The sequence below is a fragment of the Chaetura pelagica genome, unplaced genomic scaffold, assembly GCF_000747805.2.
Source record: "Chaetura pelagica isolate M959 unplaced genomic scaffold, ChaPel_1.0 scaffold207, whole genome shotgun sequence".
Taxonomy (NCBI): domain Eukaryota; kingdom Metazoa; phylum Chordata; class Aves; order Apodiformes; family Apodidae; genus Chaetura; species Chaetura pelagica.
In genome coordinates, this window is record NW_009953929.1 from 3587474 (window position 1) to 3614484 (window position 27011).

Sequence of the window (27011 nt, forward strand, 5' to 3'; positions counted from 1 at the left end):
CCAGAATTATTTACCAGCTGTAACACCTTATATAATAATTTCTCCCCAGAATTTAATCCATTTAGTTATTTTGAAATATTAAGAATCTTATATCAGCAACTGTACTAAAAATGTCTCAGTCGGAACTTCTTCTTACCTGCAGCTCCCTGGGGAGCCTCATCTGTACGCGCAGCTGAAGAGTTAACTCCATCCTGGTTGTTGTCAGGATCAGCCATCTTCTCCTGTCGGCGAGCTTCAGCTGCTCCTCTTTTGCCCAGGCCAGAGCCTCGCCGACTAAAGATTCAAAAAACAAAGTTTCAGACCTTATGAACTGAGAACAAGAGATGTATTAACATAAGACTACTCAGAATCATGTAACATTTACATAGATCACTACCACACAGGTGCACAAACAACACTTCTGTATAAGAATCAGTTTTCACAAAATTATCCATCTCTTCTTTGTCTTCCTTGCCCCATACCATGGCAGTGATTTGTTTATACTAAAGCATTACAACTAGATCATTACATTATATACCTCAAGATGAGGTAGTCTACTAAAATATAATAATAAAAATGAGCAAGATTGAAGTGACTTAGTTACAAATACTGTATACATTTGAAGAGTTTGATGATGGAATAGCTACCTCTAAAGGAAGTTCTGAACTACTGAAAGCACAGAAAACTATAATGTTCTACTTGGTTTTCAGTGACAGAACAAGTTTGAGGGCACGAGCCTTTTTAAATTTGCTTTTTCAAACACTACTGTCATTGCCACTACAAATTTATATGCCTACTAAGTAAAACAAATTCAAATGCACACTTAATGACAGAATCAGACGTCAGCAGCTTTGTTTAATTTGTTTAAATTGGGGAGAAGTTGTGCTGGAACTACTAAATGTAATTTAGGCATAAGAAAAAAGTTTAAGGCTTCATAAGTATAGCTTTAAAATATAAACAACTACAAAAATTTTTTGCACTACAGGACACATTTACTCTCCCCTCCCATTTAACCTACCAGCTGTTTAAGATAATTAATTCACAACTAATTTTTCCCTGCATCAGAATGTATATTAAGTAACTAGATATTTACAGTATTATTCAGGTGCAGCTCCTGACAAGCTGAGTCAGCACAGTAATATACACAATTAAAACAGACTCCTGTGTGCTATCATGAAGATTTATTTTCAAAATAATCATCTATTTGATTATTCACAACGGAGAGCAGTTCAGCACTCTCTCTTAGTGTTTAATATATTTTTAAACAACACCTCCCTAACAAAAGAATTACTTAAATTTGTAATATTATTGGCTTTGGGTGTTTGTCTCCTTTCACCCGCACAGGCCAGGGGCTGATTTGAAGGCCTGGTGGTGACAAATTCTATGTGCTATCCATGACACTGGTGAACAGAGTAAACTAGCAGGCCTGAAAAGCTCCAGCTACTTCTACAATAAAAAAAAAAAAAAATTAAAAAAAAGGAGATGGATAAGGTGAGTTTTCATGCATGAAAATGAAAAATATCAACTCACTGCATTTATGTTCCATTATTTTAATCTTACCTGGTGCTAGCACAGGAGCCCGTGGTCTTTTGCCGTGTGCTCCGCCGCAAACTGGGGAGCTCAGCAGGTGGTGATTCACTGCGCTTCTTTGTAGATTTTCTTAGACCTATTTAATATGGAAAAAAATGAGAGTCAATCAGCCTTCAAATAGAGAGCAGTTCTACAAAGAAAGTAAACTTCCATGTACAGGAAACTTACATGTAGAAGAAGAGCTTCTAACACAGGACCCGAAATAAGTGCACATCAGCTTTTAGTCACCTAACACTGAACTGATGTACCAGTGAAAAAAGGTTCAGATACTTACTTTTAAATCATTATTTTAAGTAATACGAAACTCCAAGATGTTACCTAGACACCTTTTCCTAAACTACACACTACAGTCATACAAGAGCTTGTCACCCTCTCTCATGCTAAACATATATTACATTATGGGATACAAGTTTATTATTTCCACAAACTGCTGCTCAAAACACTTAAAACAGAAGAAGATGCTTTAGATAAAGAGAGAAAAAGAAATTACATTGGCAAAGAGGGCAGTGGTGGTTGCATCTGTTTTCACCCACCTCTGAGTCAGCCTCTGTACTATAGAACTTAATCTTCTTCACTAAATTAATCATTATCTTTAGGCAGTTTTATTCATAATAGTATGGCTTAAGAATAACTGTCTTAAATCAAACCCATGCTACTCCCTCCCCAGGACTGTCAGGGTTGAGATCTGTCATATGTATTATTTGTGTTCCTGTTCAGCTACATCCCTTCAACCCCTGTCACCGTCACAGGGTCTTTCCTGAAGCAAATAATCAAGTGTATCTTCACAGCTTTGGAGAAGGAGTTCCCAAGTTTTAAATGTATAAGTATTTGCACAGCTGAAGACTGACCCAACTGGTATTAATTTGCTCTAGGTTATGAAGCCATTGTTCTCATGACACAGCCCACCATAGAACCAGGTAAATCTTAACCACACAAAACCCAGGGAATACTGCATTTCAGATGAGGAGCAAGATTACTATTAGACTGAAATATCCCATTATAGCTCCCAAACCAGAAGGCTGATAATTAAAAAGTGTAAAAAATTAAAAATCCTTATCTGGCCTAGCTTAACATTTCAGTCCCAACCACCTCCTTCACTCTAAAATAAATAAGAGAACCCCACAACATTCAATTTAGACATACTCCTACCAGAACAGATAAAAGATGACAAAGTTATGTCACTGCTCCCTCTTCTGGCAACAAAGTCGAAACAAAACATTTAAACGTGCAATGTTTCTGAGCACAGTACCTATCAAACCGACTCCTGACTACTTCCTTAATTCCAAAACATTCCTGGAATGCTGAGTTGCAGTATTGAGGAATAAAGTGATAACTACACAAATTCTGACTGGATATTTAACAGAAAAGAAAAAATGCTCAGAAAAGCTATTCTTGACCTAGTCTGTCCTTTCAAACACTATGTTATCTTTGACCCAGGAACACAATGCTGTGGCAGTTAAGTTCCATATAGATGAAAGTTAACCTGATATTTGTGTATTTACTACACACCTGGCTTACTGACCCAAGAAAACTGGCAGCCTTAAGGAAACAAAGTCATGTACTTAACAGCCACCAGGCACTGAACCTGGCCAACCACTTGAATATTCAGATGGTCTGTATATACAGAACAAAATATGTTATTTTCTCATATATTAAAAAAGTAGCATTTTTACTACATATGTTTTCAAATAAAAAATTAAGTTGAAGTTGCTACAACAGAAATACATGAGTACTCCAACTCTACTCGCATACAGTAAGACAGGGAGAGAAGTAGGTTATGAAGTAGAGATACAAGACAAAAAAAAGCCTGAAAAAGTTGCCACAGGATTCCAATACCATAGCTATCTAATTTTCTCAAGTACTAGAAGCACACAGATACAAAACTCCCCTCATAGCTGCTTATATTTTACAACAGAAAATGCAAGCTTTAACTGCAATTAGGTATAGCACTGTATTACTCCACAGAAAACGTGTTTATCACTGAGTTTATCTTACACATAAGGAAAAGTAGGCTACTCAGTACCTATAACAGCATGGTGAAACTCTAAGTGAGATGTACTTTTGCCTTGCATTTTGAAGAGTAAGTTAATCAGCCTGTTACAGTGGAGTTCACTGGAAAACTGTAAAATATATTGTAATTCTTTATATCAGCATAACACCTTCTACTTTAAATCTGTAGGTACTCATTTTCAGGTAATCTTCAGACCTAAATATTCAGTAACTTCTTATCAGTTTAGCAACAGTCTATCAATACAACCCCAAATCAAAACAGGATTTCTGCTAAGGGTAAAGGTTTTGCCAAATAGCAGTGCTTAACAGCTTACTGTTGTTAAACAGTGTGATACAGTCACTCATGTCTTACTGTCCCCAAACCAACCCCAAGATGCACAAAGTGCACACCTGACACTGTTGTTCTGTTGATACTCTGGCAGCTTAGTGAGCTGAGATTGCGTAACATGGGTCAGATGAGCACAGACACTGTGAAGCAGTAGGGAAATGAAACCGTAAAATGGGTTGTCCTTTTCTGTAAGAGGTATTAATTAGCTGAGCCCTCTCTTTGAACTGAATTACCTCAGTAAGCAGGTTTTGAAGAATGTAAAGAGCTACCCAGTTATCTCCTGGTGGATAAGCTGCAGAATACATCACAGCCTGAACACCCAGAAGAGCTCAACTTACCTTCTCCTGCTGCTCAGGAGTAATGTTCTACTTGGGCAGAAAGAGGTCACATTTCCCAAGTCCTCATTTATCTACCAGGGCACATAAACTTCCAACTCCCTCTATTAATTTCAAAGACTAAAAAGGATGAGACAGAAGACTTCTCAGAGCTTACTCCCTTCCTGCTGTTCAATGCCACTCTCTTCCCTTAAAGTTCATTGTTTAAGGTTTCCTAAGTCAATCTTACCACCCACATCTTTTGCAGTCCTTTGAATCTTCCCAGTACCACAAGACACAGGACTGCTAAATTCTTCAGCATAGGATTGAACTTGCCCTTCACTGGCATTGTCAAAATTTGATCTCCCCATTAAGGCACTGCCAGCATGGCATCCAGACTAAGAATTAGCCCTGTGTCTATAGGAGTTGCAGGAGGCTAACAGCCCCAAGCCTCACTGCTAAAAAGGGCTCAACCAGCATTCAGAGAGATGGGATGAGATGTTCCGATTGCCTGACAAAGGAAAGCACTAGTCATACTGCCACAGACAGTGGCAAGGGATTTCAGAGGAAGAGGTTTGACATTCATCTCCAGAAGTTATTTGGCTCTATTTCTGCTTTCAAAGAGCAGGCAGAAGTTATGAACAGAGCGGGACTTTGAACAAACCAAAAGAAAATTAGGTTTCAGCAGCTCACATTCAGTAACTGCAAAAGCTTCAGATGTAAACTTCAGAGTTACAGTAGAGGCATAGATTTCCTTAGGCAAACAAACATATTACTTATGCCCTGACATCATCCTTTTTGCATGCCAAACACTCATGACTCTGAAGGAAAACTGATCCAAACAGGCTAAACCTGAACCAGCACAGCCTAACATCAATCAAACAAACAAACCAAAAAAAGTAATAATATCTTCACATTTAAGTGTGTTTACTGGTCAGCTGCTTTTTTTTTTCTTTAAGGCATTTTTTGTTGCATGGAAGAAAACAGTTCTGAATGCAGCTGTACTGCATTCATTTATTTTGAGTATATTACCCAAGCCAACATAAAGTTAGTCAAATTTTTTCAGTCCATAACCTGGAAAGGCCTTTGTTTGCAGCTGAGAAAGATAAGCAGCCAAGGTTTACTTTTTGGGACTGGAAATTCAGATTGGTTCCTGTGTTGGGCTGTTCTCCTTACACAACAGAGGGAAAATACCTGTGGACAGGGAAAGCAAGACAACCTCCTTGTCATTCTAATACTCCACCACTCCCCTCCCTCAGTACCCACTCAAACATCCTCCCAGATCTTGATTACACAGCCCCACACAGCCCTAGTTCACAGTTAAACCAGGTATATCCAAAGCTAGTAATCTTACTTCCTCCATCACAAGTCCGTATCTCCAAGGCTCTATTGACCATCATGCAGACAGCAATGCACCCACAGTCCCAAATAAACTAATTCAGAGCTGCTTTCATACTATATTCTCCATCACCTCTACCAAATCCCTTGAAGCCAGGAGTCAAACACCATTCATGCTCCATGTTCACCTTCATGTGGCTTTTTGGTATACCCTAATCATCTCTCTACCGCAAAATCTTCAAGTATTAGGCTTCCCTCTCATGGGCAACCACTCTAAGTTACTATTCTCTCAGCACGGTCCCAACCGTCATTGCCAGCTGCTTCCTACTTAAGGACCGTAAGACGCTACACAAAGGCCAGCAGAGATTTCCCTAATAATGGAGACATAATTAAGCTTGATTTTATATTGTTACATAATCAGCAAGGTGACCCAATTTGCAAAATTTAAAAAGCTCCTACAAAATATAGAGCTTGAAAAGGATGTGAAAACACTCAAGTATTTATTGTTTAGCTAGAGAAAAAAACTTGCTGCCCCCAGCCACCCATCAAGAAACATTTATCTACAAAAACAGAGGTGAAAAACTTTACCCTAGCCTGTTTTTGCTCTTTCAACAAATTCTACAGCTGTTATTCAGTGATATCACTGCTCAGTTACACAGGCTACTCTGTAGCTGAAGACATGGAAAGTCACCTTGGCTGCATTTAACAACTACTAATTATCCAGTAACAACTGAAAAATAAACCTCAGAGTATTGCCCTCCAAAACAATAAAAGCTTCTGCAAAGATGGCAACCATGTCTCTCCTTGACTCTTCAGTCAAGTAAGCCAGATCAGCTCTTCCAGTTTTTCCTTCAAAGATCATAACTACTAATAATTCTTGTACTTTCTGTATTACAATACCCAGAATTGAACAGCATTGCATTTGCATTGACATGACTAAACATATATTAGCCAGAATAACCCCACAACATCTCCTACTTTTCTTCCTAGAACCCCTCCCCCATCATTCTTCCTGAAGTTTTTGCAGCTCCTTATGTTATGTTATGCTATGTTATGTTAAGTTATGTTATGTTATGTTATGTATTTCGGTTTATCTCCCACTAGTTCTGTAAGCCCTACTGCAAGCTTCTTCAAATCTGTTCCACATTATATCCATATACAAGTCTGAGCTTTAACTTTACTTTCTACACAGAAATACTATGATTTCGAAGGGTATGTTTCCAGGTAGAGGCGTGTACACCTCAGTAAGCCAATCTAGATCACTATTTGCCTTACTGCTTTAGAAAGCTTTAAGAGTGTTAATATTTGTGTGAAAAATCACCTATTTCTGCTCCCTTATCCTCCAAAGGTACTAGCTTGCTACAGAAAATGAATTTAAATTTACTCATTCCTCCTCAAAAATCTACCTTAAAGATTTTTAAAATACTTTGTCACTTCCCAGCATTATCCAAAATGTGTATTTGGTTAAAATATTTCAAATTTGTCCCAATATCTGAGTTAGTGAAGCTATATAAGACAAGTTTTCTTTTTTTTAAAAAAGGCCAAGTTAACAATAGTTACTATTTGTTCAAAAAACACTAACTCTGTTGTCAAAGAGCTCTAATGCTCTATTTGAAAGGCTGAGACTATTTGAAAATATCAAAGTTTAACACTTTTCTTCTATTCTAGGTTGAATTCTTACTCTTAGTAGTAATTCAGTATAATCACTTACTCTGATCAACGATATTCAACATAAACTTTGAATTAAGTTTTGCTGTTATGTACAGTAAACTAAAGAGGCATTAAACACTTTGGAATTCCTACAACCACCATTAGTATTTTCTCCCTCCCTCCAACTGAGATGCCTTTTTAAGAAAGAAACTTTAACCTCTACCAAGTCTAGCCATGTCTCTCACCATCCTTTGAGCCCCCTGCCAGTGACCTTTTATACATTACACACATCCATATATATGGACCGTAGATCCATACCAACTTGGTTTTGTGACATACACTTGAATGTCTGAGTTTAACTTAAGTTTATCTTTTTGCAAAAGGTGACTTTCAGGTCATGGAGTAGCTAAAGCTCGTCAAGTTGCCTTTCTCAATATCATCTTTGTGGAGACAGTTTACATTCAGTTTATGTAGACAGGCTTACATTCTCTAGGCTGTTTTTCAAGCTTCTCAACACATACTGCCTTATATTGTGCTATCTCACCCTTCCCCTTCTCAATTCACGCTCAAGTTTTGTAATTTATCGCATAAATTACTCTCTGGTTTCACATTCTCATTGTTCCCTTGTTGGAGGCAAATTCTCTTTCACCCTGTTGCTTTTCTTCATTGCTAGAAAGTTGGCTGTAACAAAGACAGACTTTGCTAATAACTCATGGACAGTCCCACTCTTGCTTGTTTTTTTCCTGCCTCACACTGAAGAAATGAAGTTTTTACTGTGAAATTCATCACCTAAGTAAGCTTTGAACCATGACGCAAGTGGATAAAACCTTGCTAAAAAGAAAAAAAGACTTTGCTCCCCTTCCCTGATACTATTCTTCCTCAATTAGGTTGGGTCACTCCGAAATCAATAATCCAGTCATGCATGTTATCCAAAACAAGCCTGCTAGGTCAATTAAATCTATTTTGATTATACAGGAAGACATACAGTTGCTCTTGTGTATTTCACGTATTTCCTGCATTAGTACTAGCTATCACCATGCCACAGTTGGGACAAGTGACTTGTGATCATGTCTAGGCACAGGAACAACAGTAAACAAGCTTAGGAATACAACTTCTTGAACCAAGTTTTAGAGAATACATGCTGTAAGTAAATCACAGCACAGAAAGGTAGCATAACAAATTTAAAAAATTGTTCAAGGCAACAGAGCTACAAGTGTATCTGCCCACAAGCAAGCAGGTGCTCTGCTCAGAGACAGTCTATATTTATTAGTGACAATGTCCAAGAACAGTACCTGCTATTCAAATTCAGCACCAGAGATACGACATATTTTATAGGAACAGTTTAAAAGGTAAAGTGACTAATGTCCCAGGCACTAGGTGCACTAGGTTTAGAAATTACTGTTCTTAAAGTAACATCATAAACTCTCACAATAAGGAAAAATTAGGAACATGGGCTTAAAACAAGAAACCACACATTATCCACTTGTTTTCCAGCATTTATCATTCCCACTTCTGGACAGAAAGCTGAAGAAAATGAGGAAAAAATAACCTGACATGAGTAATATAATGAAGGGAATTTAAGAACATGTGTGTTATCATCACAACACCCAACTATTCTGCACATATTTTATTTTCTAAATTTATTTGCAAGCAAAATTTATGCAAGACAGAGAAGCAATTTAAACTTACAGAACACTGACTGTACTCAATTTGCTTTTGCTGCAAATACTTTGTCACAGCTTTACTTGAAGGCTCAGCAGAACACACTAGAAGTTAATTTCTCTAATAAGATCCCAAGAAGTCTGAAAACAATAGAAGCATTTGCTTAGAAGATTTGGTTTTAAAGTGTTTATACTTATTCTTCCAGAAAAGAAAAAACTTACTTGCTAGCTTAGCTTGTAGTCCCGAAGGTCCAGGTTTTGATGTCTCTGACTTGGAAGAGCCTGGTAGAGACAGTTTTGTTTTAGGGAGACTGACTTTTGGGCTGAATCGAGCAGCCCAGTCAAACTTTGAAGAGCCACTTGTTTTACTTGGTTCTTTGTCCCTGCTACTCCTTCTTGGACTGGGGCTGGATGCAGAACGAGAACGTCTAGCCTTATTCTGGTCCTTTCCCTGTTTCACTCTGGCACCTTGAGGAACAGTAGAAGAAGCAGAGGCAACAGCAGAAGAGGAGGAGGATGTGGAAGCTGAAGAAGAAGAATCAGTAATGGTGCTACACCCAGCTTTGGCTGAGGTCACCGATTTTGAAGCCAGCTTGGAGAGTTTTGCTGACTTCTCTTCAGCGCCAGTTGATTCAACTGATGAACCACTCTTTATACAAGACAGATTCTCTGTCCTTTTCCTTTTCTGACTTCGGGAGCTACCAGCAGCTCCACCCTTTCTGGTGTGAGCCTTGCTTGTTGATGGCAATTGTGTAGACTTGGGCGGTTCTTGGTCTAACTGTCGTCTTTTAGATTTAGTATGTGGTTTATTAGTTTCCAAGGAAGTTTCAGTGTGCTGAAGTGCTTTGGGTTTTTTAGCAGAGCTAGGAGAATTGGTCCTCCTGTAATCTGGACTAGCACTGCGTTTAACTCCTCGACAATTGTCTCTCTTAGGCACTTGCCCCGTTTTTTGCTTTTCTGAAGTACTGATTCTCTCTGGATCTTCTTGTTGTGGTATTAAAACAGCAGATGAGCTAGAGCCTCTGTAGAAGTAAGCAGAAATAGCATTAGTACCAAACTCAAGAAACCTCATGTTGCAACAGTTTAGTGCAATAAATATCAGCATTCTTTAATATTAAGTGAAATCATAGGAAAGAAAAAAGGCCAATTATTAAGTTTACATTAAAAAAGGAAAAAAAACATGCTTTTATGAGCAGTCATATTGCAAATGTGAAAACTAAAACAAAAATCCAGAAGAAAAACACAGTATGCTGCTTTTTTTAAAGAGGAAGATATAAGGTAACTTGGACAAATTTTACTGTTTGTTGTTTTCTTCATATAGGTATGTCACACTGATTAAAAACAAAAAGAATTCAAGTCATGAGCCTATTATACAAATGCCTGCAAATGTAAGTTCCTCAAGAGAATAAGGAGTGTTCAGTAATGCATAACTAGTCATATCTGGTTTCTAGCTCAAGGAAGGCTCTTACCAAAACATAAGTTTTTCACCAATTTTGAAATTGAGGTAATGAATCGCACACAAAAAAAGAAAAAATTGTCTTATACTTGACAGAAAACTGCTTCAGTGTGCATACAGCAGAAGTGCATGAATGACAGATAGAACATGACCAAGATGATTACCCAGAACACAGGCACACTTTCTATTATTACATGTTTCAATTATTATCAGACATTGCTCAGAACTCCTTGGGCAATCTTCCCCCAACATGAAGTAGTAAATGGGGAAAAAGACCTCGCAAGTATTCCAGGACTAGTTATGCAGAAATCTTTTCCTCCCCATCACTGATGGAATCCTCTTGGTCAGTGAATTAGAAAAACAAAACCAGAATGTGAAACACTGAAATAGATCTACAGAATGCAATACCTCATTTAGTTTAAATCTATAAGTTATATATTTTATAAGAACTCTGTATAATTAGATATATTTTACACAATTGTGAAGCACAGATAACACTGGTTAATATATGAATACAAAGTACAATTACCTTTTAGAAAAGTGTCCCTTGGACTGCTCAGAAGTAGTATTAGACTGCACTTTGGGTGTCTTTGAAATTGATTTTCTACTCTCAGGAGGGCTATGTGCCTTATGTTTTGCCTGCCCTAAATGTGACCTGTCAGCAGAAAGTCAAAACAGAAAGCTATCAGGATTCCAAGATACAGATACAAACCCATAGGTGGAATTATTTATTTTTTTTGACCATTCTCAAGTATTAGTTTACAGCTTCAAAACTCCCCATATCAACTCCTAACATTAAACCAATATTTCAACTGCCTGATGCAGTTACAAATCACTACCAGTGTAACTGTTTTGTAAAGCACACAATTATTTAGTCACTTTAAATGAATAAAGCATCCTCTCATACCAAGCTGTGCAAATAAATTCAACTTTCTGGTGTGCAACATTACTGAATTATTCACTGAAGCATTAAGTTTGAACACTAAAGAACAAGACTAGAGCATCTGTCAAAGACCTCTTTCTCAGAAATAGATACAAACTCAGCATACATACTCAAAATTCTATGCACTAAGACTTGACCTAGTTGAGAGTGTTCACAAGTTTATCTCTTTGCTCTTCAGTTTAAAAAAATCAAATGCTTGGAATGGGAATGCAACCAGTTCCACTCACTAGGAAAGTTCAACCCTATCAGTTACTTTCTGGCTGCAAATCCACAAATTCAAAGGATTCAGAGCTGTTTGGTAACAGCTGAAGTAAGACAAATGAAGAAATCCATGCTACTGATGTAGTCAGATGAGAAAGGAAACCTGTGATGTCAGATAAAGCAATGAGTTTCACAGAGATAAGCTACAAGTCTTCCAAGCAGCTTTCACTGCATGCAAAAAATGGTTTATTGCACAAGCTCTGACTGGAGGACAAAGATCCTACGTCATAGATTAAATTTAAGACTAAAGTTACTTGTTTACATATTCCATATCTATTTTTCAAAACCAGTAAGAATTACCATCTACAAGACTCAGAAGAGACAGCTCACCAGAATTTAAATTAACACAGTATAAATAATTGCTAAGGTAAGAGACATCTCACTTTTAGTTCCCTGGATGAAACATACTTTTGATCCTGTCACGAGGAAAACTCTACTGTTCATATCCTACCCGTACAGAAACTCCAAGCACCACTAGCCTTTAGGAAACCTCAAGCTAGCCTAACATTAATGCTGGAAGAAGCAATGTGTTTTCAAGTTAAAGAATTGCTAATATATGATTATATGCTACTGACCTAGGCTATCTATTCCTTTGAGTTGAGCTACACAAATGTCTTTGAATGCTATTGGGGAAGAAGAAGTATAACTTCATATTTAAGTGTCCTGCTCCAACCTATGACCCCAAGCCCAATCCATCACATCAAACATCAAGAAGTTTAGGCCAAAAGAGTAAGTGGAAAAAGTAGAAGAGTTCCATAAGCTTTCCAATAGCTTCTACGAACCAAATACCAGAAAATTAGTAGCAAAGGCAGAGCAAAGTCTGCTACTGAACCAAAAGGTTCACCATCCTCTTAAGCATTTTAACACAAACATAAGCTTTAGAAAGAAAAAAGTACCAAGTCTAATCACCTAAGTCAAAACCACATGCCAGTTTGTTGACAGGGTCAAAAACGTAAGTAAAACAGTCATATTATTGATATTTTTGTTAACTTCCCTTTCTCTGTTCCAGATTATTCTCATTTAGTGAGATACTCAAAACAGATGAAAGCATCTAGACAGCACATACTCAAAATACTTTCTTGGCTCATCTTGCTAAGACCATAACAGTCTGAAAATATCCTAACAGCATCTTCTCCATACTCTGGTAATTTGCTTTTATTTCTCTTACGAGAAAAAATCCCTTTTAATATAAAAGTGTTAATTAATACAGATCTTCAGCTCACATTAACAAACTTCATCAAGGCATTTTGGGAATGTTTCACCTTATCCTGAGTGGGTTTTCCTTTTCCCAACAAAAGATTTGGGCATGAAATTTAATTTTCCCCTTTACATGTTTTTATTACAGGAGTAAGAGAAGTTATTGCATAATTTACACTTGTCAAGAGTATCTTTTTTTTATATAAGCTAATTGATCAGGGTTTGTTTGTTCTGAAGTATCTTTTAAAAGGTTATTTTTGTTTTGCTTTAATTAGCGTTGGAGTCAACTTAGCCCATAAAGTATTCACAGAAACCAAGTATTTTAAGATATTTTCAACTACAATACAGATACAGGAATACAGCACAACATCCAGTACTTAAATCACATACTGAGGAGTTTCCACTCGGTACCAGGCTTCCCCAGTTCCACCTTCAAACCTTTCAGGTTCTTACAAGTTTTACAAACCTAATTTCATACCAATGTCCAAATTATGTGGACCAATACAGCTAGAACCCTACCCTGGAGATAGTGAATACTGTATCATGTAGACTATTTGTATTTACTCTATTTTCTTAACCCATCTAACTATCAGTAGAAATAACACTCCTAGCCAGTGCAGAAATGTTACACTAGAAACATAACAAATGGAGCCAAAGATTAATGAGGATTTTATTAAATTTTATTTTTTAAGACCTACTAGGCACTCACTTCCTATTCTTTAATCATTAATTTTGCATGTGTTGCAAAGAGAAGGTACGCAAAAGAACAGCAATTGTACATGCAGTAGCATGTTTGTTAAAATGAGCATGACATTAACTCCCCTTCTCTAAGATTTATAGAATGGCAAGCAAACTGTCCATCTGGAGAGTCCACAGGATTAAGTTCAAATAACTTAACCATACACCAACTAACAAATATTGTCTTAACTTTTATTAAGACAGTTTGCTTAAGGTCTCCTTGAAAATTACCTTACATACAAAGGTAGTTTGAACAGTCTGATAAGCTGGAAATAAATCGAGTAACACGTGGAGAACTAAGTGTTATGAAAGGTACATGGGCTACTGGAAGATAAATTCTTGTTAAAAGCTGTAAGCTACCTGTACTTTTGCCCATAACTTACCCATTGACAAGCTCTTTACTCTTCTCCACTAACACAGCATTAATTCAGAAGCTTCATTTGAACAAATATTTCAGGAACAAGTATTTTGAGGAGCTAAGCTCCCCATTAATGATGAAAAATTATAAGGTAAGTATTTACAAGCTTATATTTGTCTATTTCTATTTGCAGGGGCAGGTTCCAGAAGACTGAGTGCTTGCTGTACCTTCAAGCATTGTTTTGGGGGATTTTTCTTTGTTGACTTTTTCCACCTCACAACTTACTTTCATAACCCACTCCAAGGCTTCACTCTACTGGTCAAAGCTGTATGCTGATACACATTTTAATTCACAGATAGACACTCAGTTTACAGTAGCGCACACAGAGAAGTTCACAATTGACCCACTATTTATTTTGAAGTATTTATAATAAACAAACTGCAACAAGCCCTAGTCTTCCTTAGCAAAACCATAATAAAGAATCAACTGTAACCTGTCCTCAAAGAATTACTCTGTGCATATTAAAAAAAAACACACCTTTTGAAGTTAGCTAATAAACAAAGTGTTTCATCTAAGTCATGTTCCTTAGCAGCTGAGAATGAGGTATTAAATGCTTTCAAATATGAAGTCTACAAAATTAAACACCCTATTACTTCTGCCAAGAGAGACTAGAAAAGCAATAGCACAGATGAAATAAGTTGTGTAAAAACCCCTACTTTTCTTCTCAGAAATATTGTCTTCCCCATTGATTCAAATATTAAGTTTAGCTATTAACATCTTACCTGAGACTTGTGTAAAAGCTAACATATAATCAAGACTGGTCCAAAACCAAATCCTGTTCATAACAAAAGTAATAACTAAAAAAATAATTCTTGCTTTACTATTTGAAGAACAGTCCAAATTGTCTTCTAGATTCTGCTTATATCCATCCCCTATGCAGCTAACAAGCATCTCTTGTTTCTCAGTCAGCCTTAAATCCCAAATGTACATGAACACTTATATACTATATCCTGAAAACTTAGAATTTGTATCAAGTCTACTGGAAGAGATGGTTCAGACAAGGACGGACCCCATCAGGTCCCATAAACTTGCGCACTTCCAGGCTCTTTTGATGGTCACAAACCTCTTATTCTCCTATAGTGGGGGATGCTTCATTCTCCCAGTTCTTGCTTTCACCTGCTGTGGCCTTTGCAATGAGGCTGGAGCACTCACCAGATAAGACTGATGCAAAGAAGTCATTGAGAACCTCAGCCTTCTCAATATCCTGCATATTTAGGTCTCCCATTTCCTTCAGGAGACAGTGTACATTTTCCTTGGTTGTCCCTTTATCCCCAACATACTTACAGAAGCTTTTCTTATTGTTCTTTACATCCGTGGTAAGATTTAATTCCATCTGGGGATAATGACTCTTCTAACCTAATCCGGAGCTGCTCAGGCAACCTCTCTGTAGTCCTCCCAGTGTACCTGCCCTAGCTACCACCTTCTGTATGCTTCCTTCTTAAGTTAGAGCTTTCCTAGGAGCTGCTTGCTCATCCACACCAGCCTCCTTGAGTTTTTACCTGACTTTCTCTTTGCTGGGATGCATTGTTCTTGGGCCTGGAGAAGGTGATCCTTAAATATTGGCCAGCTTTCATAGGCCCCTCTACCCTGCTCCTCTAGAACACAACTTCCAGTTTAATTTCACACAAATTTCATCCAAAGAGTCAAAATCAAGTGTTCCAAGGCCATTCCATTATGTTAGCCAAAGCACAGGCAGTGAGTTGCTTCAAAATAACGTATCCCAACTCAAATAAAATACTATCACAGATACACCGTAAGTTGACAGTTAAAGAAGTATTCTCCAAAAACAATTTTCACTCACTAAATAATCAGCTACGTAAGTCAGCAACTTCCCCCTCCTCATGCTACAGGAGCCCAGGAAAGAAGTCTTGTGTTTATCATCTGCTTTTTCCATTTGTACAGTAGAGACTAGTTTAGAAAAAGTAAAGCTGCATTCTGTAGATTGAGTTATTCCCACCCAATGTTCCCTAAGAGAACAGTTGGCCTCCCTAATCCATTTAACCTTGTTCTAAGTTATACTTTATACTAGTAAGAAATACACCTCATCTTCATCATACAGTACAGCCTGATTCCTTCATTGGCTCTTCTTTTTGTGCCACTGACCTGTGATATTTTAATACTCTTCTAAAACAAAAACAAATACAGACCACAACAAACAAGCCCAAGATACGCATTCAAACAACAGGAACAGTAACACCTTGGAGAAAGCAAAATACAGACTAATACTGCCTAACATGATACCATAACCTTCCTTCATTAGATTAATATTTTAACAAATTAAAGGAAGACTTTGCCATACTGACTTCATTCATTCACAGAAAGCCTCTTAATTCCTTAAAGGACATGGCAATAATTATATAGTCAGCATCCACAGACAGGTTTCAAGGACTATCTGTGTTGAGCATTGAAGAGGTAACCTCTTATAGAGTAAATACAACCTTGTCCACTCACTCACTAGTAGAAGTGTATTCAACAACGGCAAACCTTTTGTTCTTGGATTATTCAAAAGCTACACAGGATTAACATACAGTGCAAGGGAACAGAAAAGTATAGACTGGATAACTGGCACCAACAGGGACATAGATTTCCCCAGATTTCACACAGCAATATCTCCCTGTATCCTCCCACATATTTTTGTTATCAGCAACAGAAAAGGCAGAAGGAATTTGTTACTACTTGTGATTTGTGGAATATAGCTCAGATACACTTTTTCTCCATAGATCTTTTACTGCTATTTCACCTGAACAGGCATGATAGTGAGTTAACCATGTTTCCATTCCACACAATAACACCACAGACAGCATTTCAGGAGCAAAAAGATTGTTCTCAAGTTTCAGTGCTTGGATTGCAGGGGCGAAAACTTCATTCTCTAAGTTATGTGAATTTTGCTTTTATTCATTAAAGCACACTCATAAGTAACTTTCATACCTTCCTCCTACTGCGTCGTCTTGTGGCTGGGCCCCAGCAGTGTTCCTCTGTGAACGTCGCAGTGACCCCCCTGGATTGTTATTAGGCCGGTTGGACATTGGCACCTCTCTCCTGAAGGGACATACCCTTTCTAGACACTATCATTCACTGAAAGACAAAAGAGATACAGTCATAAGATGTGTGGCGTGAAGACTTGCCACTACGCCTCCAGAGGCCAATGTAAAATGCTGTTGTTTAAGCAAAAACTTAACTAAAAATTGTTAAAAGTTTTTGTCTTAAAAGGCACACAAACCAACACTCTTCAAGAGCATTTAGATCCTTAATACAAAGCAGCCAGACTTCAGTATGTATCACACAGAGATGGACTCTTGGACTAAATTACTTTTAAAGGTTTCCTCCAACCCAAGCTATTGTATGATTCTATGTGGACATGCTTCTTTTCTAGGAATCTTCTATAATTATGTTAAAGAGACAAACAAATGCAATTTAGGACAACTTGTATTTGTCAACATTAAGGAAAAACACACTAGCTAGTAAAACTCAGTGTTTGATAGAGCAATAGTGCTTAAGGATTTTAACTCTCATTGTAGATGACAATGCCAGTTTCAGAAATAAGCAGTCTCCACAAGCTTCAGAGCTTTCAGTACAGCTTCTTTCTTCAGTTAGCTTCCCTTTGCATAAATATATATACATAGTAATTCAGGAAAAGAGCTCTAGCTTTATAAAAAAGCAATCCTTGCCCATCAGAGCTTAAGTAGTCAGAAAAGGTATCTGGGACAGAAGAATTTAAAAGTACAGAACTAGTCTTAAAAATAATATGATTATTTGCATTACTTCTGGAATTGCTTTGACTGCTAGAGGTCTACAGATACTATTTTGGTAATTATTTATGGAAGACTACCACAACATGCAGCTGCAGGTCACAGAAACTGAGGCATTTCAAGATCAAGCCTCATTCAGCACCTTAATAAAGACATGTAACACTTGTATCCTGTGCTAAATTGGTATTTCTATGCAGAGAGACCAACAGGACCAAAACCAGCAAATCCTGTTTTACAGTTTCTAATTGTGTGGAATCTGGTAAAGAAGTTATGTGCAAGGAAAAGAAAAAGGCAAAAGAAGGAAAATAAGCAAACTTTTAAGAACAGTCTATATGCTGATTCAGTTTCCATTATCGTTATAACACAGTAACCACCAAGTCTGCCAAGAAAACGTTTGAAACATATCAGCTACAGCTAACTAAGGCTCAGCCCAAATTCAAATTATTCCAATAAAATAACTCTCCAGACCCACCACTTTCAGTAAAGCCAGACAATACTTGATTAGAATTGTCTATTCCTTTGAAAGACCATACAGAAGTGAACAAATGCAAGTAGAAAAAAAAAAAACCAACATAAATGATTCAATTTTACTATAGGCCATAAGACACCAGGCACAGAAACTGGTATTATGCAAAGCACTGCCTCACATACCTAGTACAATGCCAAAAGGAACATTTATAGGATCAAGATACCTGCACCACACAAGAAATTATTTATCAAGATTCTGCTGCCTCACATTCAAGTCTTATTACACTGTAATGATAAAACCTAGTACTCAAATTTCCCAGTTAGCATGCCAGAAATACTTTAAACAAGCTCCAGGAATCAAATAAGAATACAAGTTAGGCTGAAGAATTGTCCCCCATCTTAATTCCTACATCACAGGAGTCAAAAGCATCCATGAAAATTTCTTCCTGTTCTTTCCACTAAAAGATCTAACACAGAAGCAGACAACAAAAGCAAAAACTAAGATTAATTAGCAAATCATTATCTTTACCTTGGGGTTTTTGTTTGGTTTTCTTTTGTTGTTTTGGTTTTCACCTTGTGCTTCAGAACTTGAAAGGATATAAGTAGAGCCAAAATACACAAATCCAAACCCCACCGTTGTTAAATGAGCCTTGTTGTTAAACAGCCTTGGTGACTGGGAAGCTGAGAAAGCTGTAAACAGTACTCCTCAGAAGCTGAGCTTTCCCTCTTCATTATTATGCCTCTTATCCTAACTCCTTAATCATAGCAAATATTCCTGCTAACAGAAATGTTTAAATATTTAAATTAATATATGACAACACCAGTTTACAACTTCTTATACTTTAGAACACAAAAGGATTTACGATGGAACAGAAAAAGCTTGCTATAGATGGAAACATGCTGGCTTGCTGACAGAGCCAGATTAGTCAGGTTGAGGAGAACGTAAGGGGTAGCATTCTTTGCAAAGTAGACTGCAGTTGCAAGACAACCCTAGCATTAACCAGGCAGAAAGCTGACCGAAGTTCCAGCTGAAGTCTATCATAGGCCTTGTGAAGTGCATTTTCAGTTTGTTTCTTTCTATTCAAATACCAAATAAACATTCTCATAAGCATCAGCAAGGAAGCATGTTTTCTGCCATTTCTGAAAGCAGGGAGCTGTACAGCCCCCCTGTTCAAAAGTCAACTGAAAGTTGAAATTGAGTAATGATGTCAAAACCATCAGTCATACTATGACACAGTTGCCATCTGCTCTATCACCTCATGCCACCTATAACAACATACATTCCAACAGGTTTCATTCTTCAAGGAGCAGTGCTAACTCCAGAGCTCTGCTACTTCTGCCACATGCTTTCACACCAGGGCCAGTACATGGGCTCCTCCACGAAATACCAGAAGATTTAACTGAAGAAAACATCACACAGGCCATTCTGGTGCTCTCTAGAGAAACTTTCATGTTGATCTGCCTGAGTAAGTCACTCACTTTAAGTAGTCTGTGCTTAGAAGTTATGCAGCACAGTGTGTTGTCATACCTGTGATACTTTCAACTGTAGCAGCTGGTTTATCCTGTAAGGTATCTCTCAAGTCAAGACAATATATAAAGGCACCTTCAATGCCAAAACTTCTCCATTTAATTATGTTTCTTATTGTGCAGTGTGATACCATATGACCATAGTTTTCCTGACTCCTAGCTTGCCTTTAAATATAATGCTGTTTCATGATTCAACTATGACCTGTAACATTAAAACACTAACTTCAGTCTCATTCCGAGTATCTGTAGCCACACAGTAACACATGCTCAGTTAGCTCAGTAGGAAAGAGATGTCTCCACTGGGTCACAACTCTTACCTTCCACGTGCTAGACCAACAGAATAAAGCCCTAAAGTTCCTAAAACTGAACAGTTGTGACTTGTCCCTCCATTTGTAAGCCCCACTCCCAGCACTTGGCTAATTCTTTCCCCTCTTAAGATACCTAAATTCAAAGCAGATGTGCAACCCAGTAGATCGGTGGAATGCACCAGTGCAGTCCTGTCACATTTTAAGATCATTTCCTCAAATACATCGAGCATTCTCCCCACAGTCACAATAAGAAAAAGCTACTACTGTACAGCTAATCTGTGTGCTTCAGTTGACAGGCTTTATGATTTCAGAATTTTAAGTTCAGGTCCTCTTGCAACATAAAGTTTTCTGTAAACAAGTCATTTTACTTCACATTTCACAACTCCATATTCCTTGCTGTAATGATGCCAGAGCACTGGACTGCAGATGTTGTCCTCATGAGCAGACTAATGAGGATGAATACTAAAACCCAGCATTTCAAATAAATTCATAACACATCTTCTGAAGACACAGGAAGGCATCTAGTTGTTATTATTTTACATAGTATTCTAAGTTTTAGTCAACAGTTTCATTCCCCTTGACAGTCATCTTTGTTACTGTAGATGACAGCAATTATAATTAGTTTCTGTAGACCTCATGTACCCAACACAAACATTTTTGCTAAATTATAGCCAACATAACTTGGAGAGGTTCCACAGAAACACAAAATGCAAAAAACACATGCCATGTTGCAGTGAAGCCTTCACCTCTCTTCTTACAGAAAAGTCAACAGGAAGTGACTGACACTTTTCCACATCTTTGAAGCAAACTGAGGAAACAGACAACCATAGAACAATACTGCACCAGCTTTTACTTAATGCCCAAAAGCATTTCTTGAAGGATACTGAGTAGTGTAATGCAGGCTACACATTGTAAAAGAGAATGAGTAAACTGAAGCACTCACACAGGCTCTAAATAGCTTAACAAGGTAAATTGGTAACAATCCCTGCAAAAACTAAATTGAATATTTTCATGGGAAAAGAGCTTTCTTCATGTACCTGGATGAGCTCTAGAACTTGTTTTTTGGGTTTTGTTTGGGTGGTTTGTTTTTCAGGAACTTCTTTTCAAGAGTCTTGGTAGTAAAAGAATTTTCAGGCTCTTGCACTCTACTTTCTGAAATATTTAATATGCCAAGCACCTCTACCTATACTATTCCATTACAATGCCTGTTATCTGCTGGGGGTTAAGTGCACTGGTTGGCATACTTCCTCTTTTGTACCTTGGCCCAAAAAACATTGCCTTACTTAATGCTGCTGCAGCATAACTGCAAATACTTACTGCTCTGAAGTCAGTATTAGGCAAAAGGAAGGGAAGAAGGGAAAGACGGGAGGATGTTTATATGCCTTGTAAGTTCAGAACATTTTCTTCCAGCAAGTTGCATATCTTGCCAGCCAGAACCCAGAGTTCAGCATACTTATCACAAAAAGTTAAGTCTAAGCCTTCAGATTTGTATTCCTTCACTTCAATGTAGATAATGTTAATTTACTTGATCAGCTGTATCTGTGAAAAATTTAGCCAGTTTAGCAGAAAACACAGGCTAAATGTAACACATTTTAAGAGTTGAGATATTGACTGCAACTAAACTGAAGAACTTACTGCATACGGTTCAATAACTGCTGAATTGTTTAGGACCTGCATTACTTCACTTTAATCTGATCTCATAGCTGCACCTCATTTTTGCTCACTGCTCAAAAGGTTCTCCTCATTTACTTGCAAACATACACACCTATTTTCTTGCCCTGCAAGCAAGCACTTGCAAGCATTCATTCAATTACTTCTACTACTTCACCAGCTGACTCAGATGCTCATTATTCATATGACTTTTTACCCCAGTTAGTTGCTTTAAACTGACTCCAGTGCAGCTGACTTGGACACAACATTCTTGCTCACTATACTCTCTAAATTCAATAGTTATCAACTCTGCCCAGTTCTTTTTCCACTGCAGTCCTCACTTCTACACACAATTTCCATGTCAAAGCTCCTTACAGGCAAAAGCTTGTACTTTCAGTTTAGTACTCTCTTGTCCCTTCTGCTTGTAGAAATAGTCCATGGAATAACTTAGGGAGTGGGTACAAAAATACACTGAAGACTTCCTAGAAAAATTTCCATATACACACAAACAAGGGAAAAAGATATTGCCCCATAAGCTGCAAGATGCTGAAAGGTACAGTAAGGTCAATGAATTTTGGCTGCATTCATACAGATTCTGGGTTATTCAGCTGCATTAATGCTGAGCCTTACAGAATGGCAAGTTTTTCTTCCTCAACATAGGAAGAAAAAGTTATCACTTAATTTCTTATTTCCATTATCTACCTTCACCCTATTAATAGCCATAAGCCATTTACATTATTTAAAGATACTACAGTACACTTAGGCTTACCTGCTTTACTGCATTTAATTATTTAAAATGCACGTAATAACTTCTATCAGATTATTTTCATACAGAAACTGCACAAAATTGCACAGAATTATACAGTAAGTTGGACTACATTCTTTTTGTATTCTCCCACTCCAATACTAAACCCCCCCACACACACACATGCATACATGCACAGACATGCTAGTGAGAGAAAATTCAATACATGTAGAAAGACCTTCAAGACAAGCAAGATTCTACAGTCTCCTAGTACGGTAACATTAGCTCACTGACAGGAAGACAGACAAGTAGGTATTGAGGACACTTCTTAATATGAGCAAGTTTGGTAGTAAGGAAACAAATTTCTACACCTCTTTCAGCACAGAATTTCTGCAAAGTTAGCTGCATCACTTGTCAGTTCTCCTGGAAGACATTAATAAGATATTGGTGGGATGACAAACAGAGTTTAACAGCACAGAGGCAAGCTTCTCTCAGACCTGATGCCTTTTTGATGCTGGGTTCAACGAGAGTACAAAAGTACTTCCAGCTTGGCTGGAAAGGACGTCTTGAAATTACCTGGTCCAACCTCCTATTGAAAGTGAGACCTCAGATGATGTCAGAGCTCTATCATTCTGCTAAGAAGTGACAATTTTCAATCATGATGACAAAACACATTCCAAGTTCTAAGCATGAGCAGAAACGAAACAGGTGTTCTCCTTGAAGGAAAAAAAAAACAACAAATTAAATAGCAAAACATCATGCCAGATAAAAAGGCATGCAGAGAAGACACTAACAGACTATCAGAAAATAGTATTTTCCATATAAGCTTTTAGCAAAAGTCATGCAATGTCTTTTCAAGTAATACAAAATCTCAGATCTGTGGAGATGTACACGTATGCAAAGAGAAACTCCCCATTCCTCCTTGGAATAAATCTTTCTGAGAAAAGAAGAAACAACTCTGGCCCTGTTCCTCACTGCAATCATGTATAGCTCAGAAAGCATTCCCTGCCATCCAGTTCCTCATAAACACAACCCAGTAACCTGGATTAAGGTGAAGAAGTAAGCAAAATGGGGATGTAAGGTACAGATAGCAAAGGAGTTCAGTCACTGAAGACATTATAGGCTTAGGACTGGCACACATGTCCATTTTCACACTGGGTAACTTTACACAACAGATCAGCTGTTAGACAGCGACAATTTTTTCCAAATTGCTCAGAGAAAAAAAAATCTTCAGCACCATGTTCTGCTTAGCTTCAATTACAATGGAAGAGTTATTTTCAATTCAGCTACTCTGTAACCATTATAGTAAAAACATTTTGTAACCATTTCAAAATTGCCCCATACACATTACAAGAGGTATGGATATGCAGAGAACTCAAATAATAGTAGGTCATAAATACACTCCAGCACTTCACAGGAGTCAGAGAGAAAATCAGAAAAGGAGCAGGAGTTATCACACATTCCACTGACTTTACAACAGACATCCATCAGAAGATTATGGCAAGTTTTCCCTTACACAGTCTCTCCAGAGCTTAGACCTCACCTAGCCTCCTAGCTGAAAAAGCAGCAATGTAGAAGGCTACCTGCACAGAATCAGCAAAATGAGCTGTTAAGAACTTGAAAGACTGTGACCACGAGGCTAAGATTCTCTAGACTGCATCTATGCCTATAATAACCTATAACCAAAAGACTGGAAAGAAAGTAATTTGCCATGGAAAAGGAAGGAAGAGCCAAAAATATCTTTGTCATCTTACAGTTCAAAACTAGGGAGAACTACACTGCTAATTGGCAATTAGAATATTCATTCCCTCAAACTGGAAACTTATAAATTCCCTCAGGAGATAAGAGCACTGAAAATACCTCTGAAAAGATGTACAACATGTCTCAGGAAAAAATGCCCAAGTTGTTAGGACTGTGTGATCCAACAGGTAATAAATGCCATAACCTCAAGCCAGAGAAGTAGCACCCTTACCTACTGACTTCTGTTAGGTTAAATGCCTGGAAGATACTTGTGCAAAAGATACCACAGGTTCAGAATACGTTATCTCCCCTGCTTCAAGCAGACCAGTTGAAATTCAAGTCTGAGACTGCAGAAAACTTTTGCTGGCCCTCGCATGGAAAAACAAACTGAAGATGTCTTCAGTGATCTGAAGACATCCGAAGCTTAAAACCTTGTTCCATAAAGACTTCTGAGGCCTGGCACCAATCATTGTTTTTGAAAGAAAATAGAGGATTGGCCTATACAACCCAGGCAGAACCTAAGTGATGCCTTTTGGGTTGTGGAGAGTCAAAACTGAAGTGACAAATGGGGCACTACTCAAAACTAAAGAGAAGAACAGGTACCAATGGCTTTATAACCAATCAACAGTACAACTGACTGTTCAATAATTTAAACAGATCAAAAAGAGAGAATCCTGTGGATGGAACTGAGGGCTGCAACAGGCATAACATTCCAGTTGATCTGGACAGCTTTAAGGAACCGAAAAAGCTCTGCTCATGTTCTATTTTGTAGATGGTTGTACAGGATACAAAGGTGAGCTCAGGTGTCTCAGGTCTTTTTGTACAATTAGTGTCCCGAGTTCATGATACACAGGAATTTATAGCTTCAGTTCATTACTGAAGAAACAACCACCACTTTTGTGCACTGAAAAATTAAAACAGAACTGAAGCTTAACTAAACTGTTAATGAACTGGTTAAGGAGGCTAGCTAGTGTTCAGATTGTAAAAAAAGCCTTTGCCTCCTATATTCCTTTCCTCTGGAAGGCCAGAGGCTGCAGTCCTAGGAGAAAAAGGAGTTCCATGGAACAAAAATAATGCAGCTTTGAGGGCATCTCTCTTCAATTCTGCCACCTCACAGCTTTGTTTCTCTTATGCTCATAAGGAAAGAAATACTCTTAAGTTGTGTCACTTACTCTTTGGACTGCATTTTGGTTCACAGAAGTACACGTGTCATTCAGATTTTAGATCTTCATCCAGAAGAGAAGAAAAATAGCATTTCATGTTGTTGTCATGCTTCTTTAGCATTTAGCATTGCATATCTGGAGGTCTTCAAGGCCAGGCTGGATGGGGCTTTGAGCAACCTCATCTAGCAGAAGTGTCCCTGCCCATGCATGGGTGGTTGGAACTAGATGATCTTTAGCTCCCTTCCCACCCTAGCCATTCTATCACTCTATCATCCCTGGAAACTGAAAGTATTGTTAACTATTCCTCTTGTTTCTGAGAGCATCAGCAAGAGATTTTATTATAAAAACTATCTCTTATAACATTTATCTACAAGGATAGATCACAAATAAATTAAAAGAACCTGTCCTTGTAAAAAAATAATCAAATAATTAAGTTGTTGTTCTCCAAACAAACTAAGTTTGATAACTTTCCATGTCATCATTTGTAACACGTCCTAACTAGTTTAATGTAAGTTTTCCATCAGTGTATGGTTTGACTTGAATTCATTATCAAAACAAGGGAATGCTCTCTCAGTGGCAGAATGCCAAGACTCAACAGTTCAAGAAAGTATTTTCATGTTTACAACACCTATTGTTTGAGTCTTCAGTGCTCCTTTTTATTTTGTTGGTTTTTTTAACCCACTAAACACTCAGTTCTGTTGCATAATTCAGTCCATTCTGCAGCAGTTAATTTTTTCCAGCTCACAAATGCAAACATTATCCAAAGCATACAAACCTGGAACTTCTTAATTAATCTACATTCAGTATAAGAACAGTCTGATCTGAATAGCTGTGAGACAGCCAGTGACAGCTCAACTTCAGAAGAAGCCCAGAGATATTCAAGCCATCTCAGAAATATCAAAGATTTGTTACACCACTTGGAGAACAGACACATATGAACAGCAAACATTAGCTGCAGAATACTAACTCAGTTTTTGTCTCTTTGTTGGCAGATCTTTTTTCCCTTTTAGCACAGCAATGAGAAACAGAAAAGCAACAAATGGGTGTGTTCAAATTTTATTTTTCTGCATGCTTGTGCCACAGAGCAAAATTTCTCTCCCAAATCAAATCCTATTGCAAGAGCTTGACTTCTACAGAAAACTGTTACTGACAGGCTGTTAAAGACAAGTTCACACTGTGAGTCTCAGTGAGCAATTCTGCTACCTGGTACTAATAAAAGTGTGGTTCCAACTAGTCAGCAACCATGGAAATAATACTTTTCCCCCCCTTTTTTTAATTAAACAAAAGCAATTAGTACCTCCAAGGGAAAAGAACATTCTTTCAGTAGCCAAATTCTGACCAAAACTCTGCTAACTTGCACCCAGAGTGAGCTGATGTGAATTCCTCTGTTTCTAGCACACTTGGAACAAAAGCCATCACAAGCAATAGAAATAAAATCTCATCTGTCCTGCATTTTCAGCTTCTCTAGAAACCTTTGCTTAGTAGGAGCCAAAAGGCACTATCAGTGTGGTGGCTTAAGCTTTCACAAACAGCATTATAAAAAAACCATGCTGCCTGGCAAGCTTGAAGCAGTGTCTTCAGAATAAGGGAATAAATTTGAACGAGGAGGTTTTCACTTCTGCAAGACGACAATGAACATAAGCACAGAATCCTTCATGAAATTCAAAGCAGCAACAAGGCCCAAAATGAAGACAAGCTAGCAAGTAGGTGGTCAAGTTAAGAACAAGTAAACAGGTGTGGCAAAGTTGGGGCATGAGGCATTTATTACCAGTGGAAAA

General features: G+C 37.8%; 1 protein-coding gene across 4 annotated transcripts in view; it reads right to left on the reverse strand.

Annotated features, from left to right (window-relative positions):
• Positions 1-16963, reverse strand: part of TRIP12 (thyroid hormone receptor interactor 12) — a 51073-nt gene extending 34110 nt beyond the window's left edge. For 2 of the 4 annotated variants that reach the window (XM_010001634.1, XM_010001633.1), the window contains exons 1-5: positions 16812-16909; positions 14269-14273; positions 9093-9890; positions 1540-1645; positions 137-273 (exon numbers count right to left, since the gene is read on the reverse strand). In XM_010001634.1, coding sequence (XP_009999936.1) covers positions 137-273; positions 1540-1645; positions 9093-9890; positions 14269-14273; positions 16812-16909 — 1144 coding nt within the window. Of the gene's footprint in view, positions 1-136; positions 274-1539; positions 1646-9092; positions 9893-10855; positions 10982-14268; positions 14274-16811 lie in introns of all 4 variants that reach the window. The other 2 variants (XM_010001632.1, XM_010001635.1) reach the window with 2 other exon arrangements.
• Positions 16964-27011: the final 10048 nt, after the last annotated feature.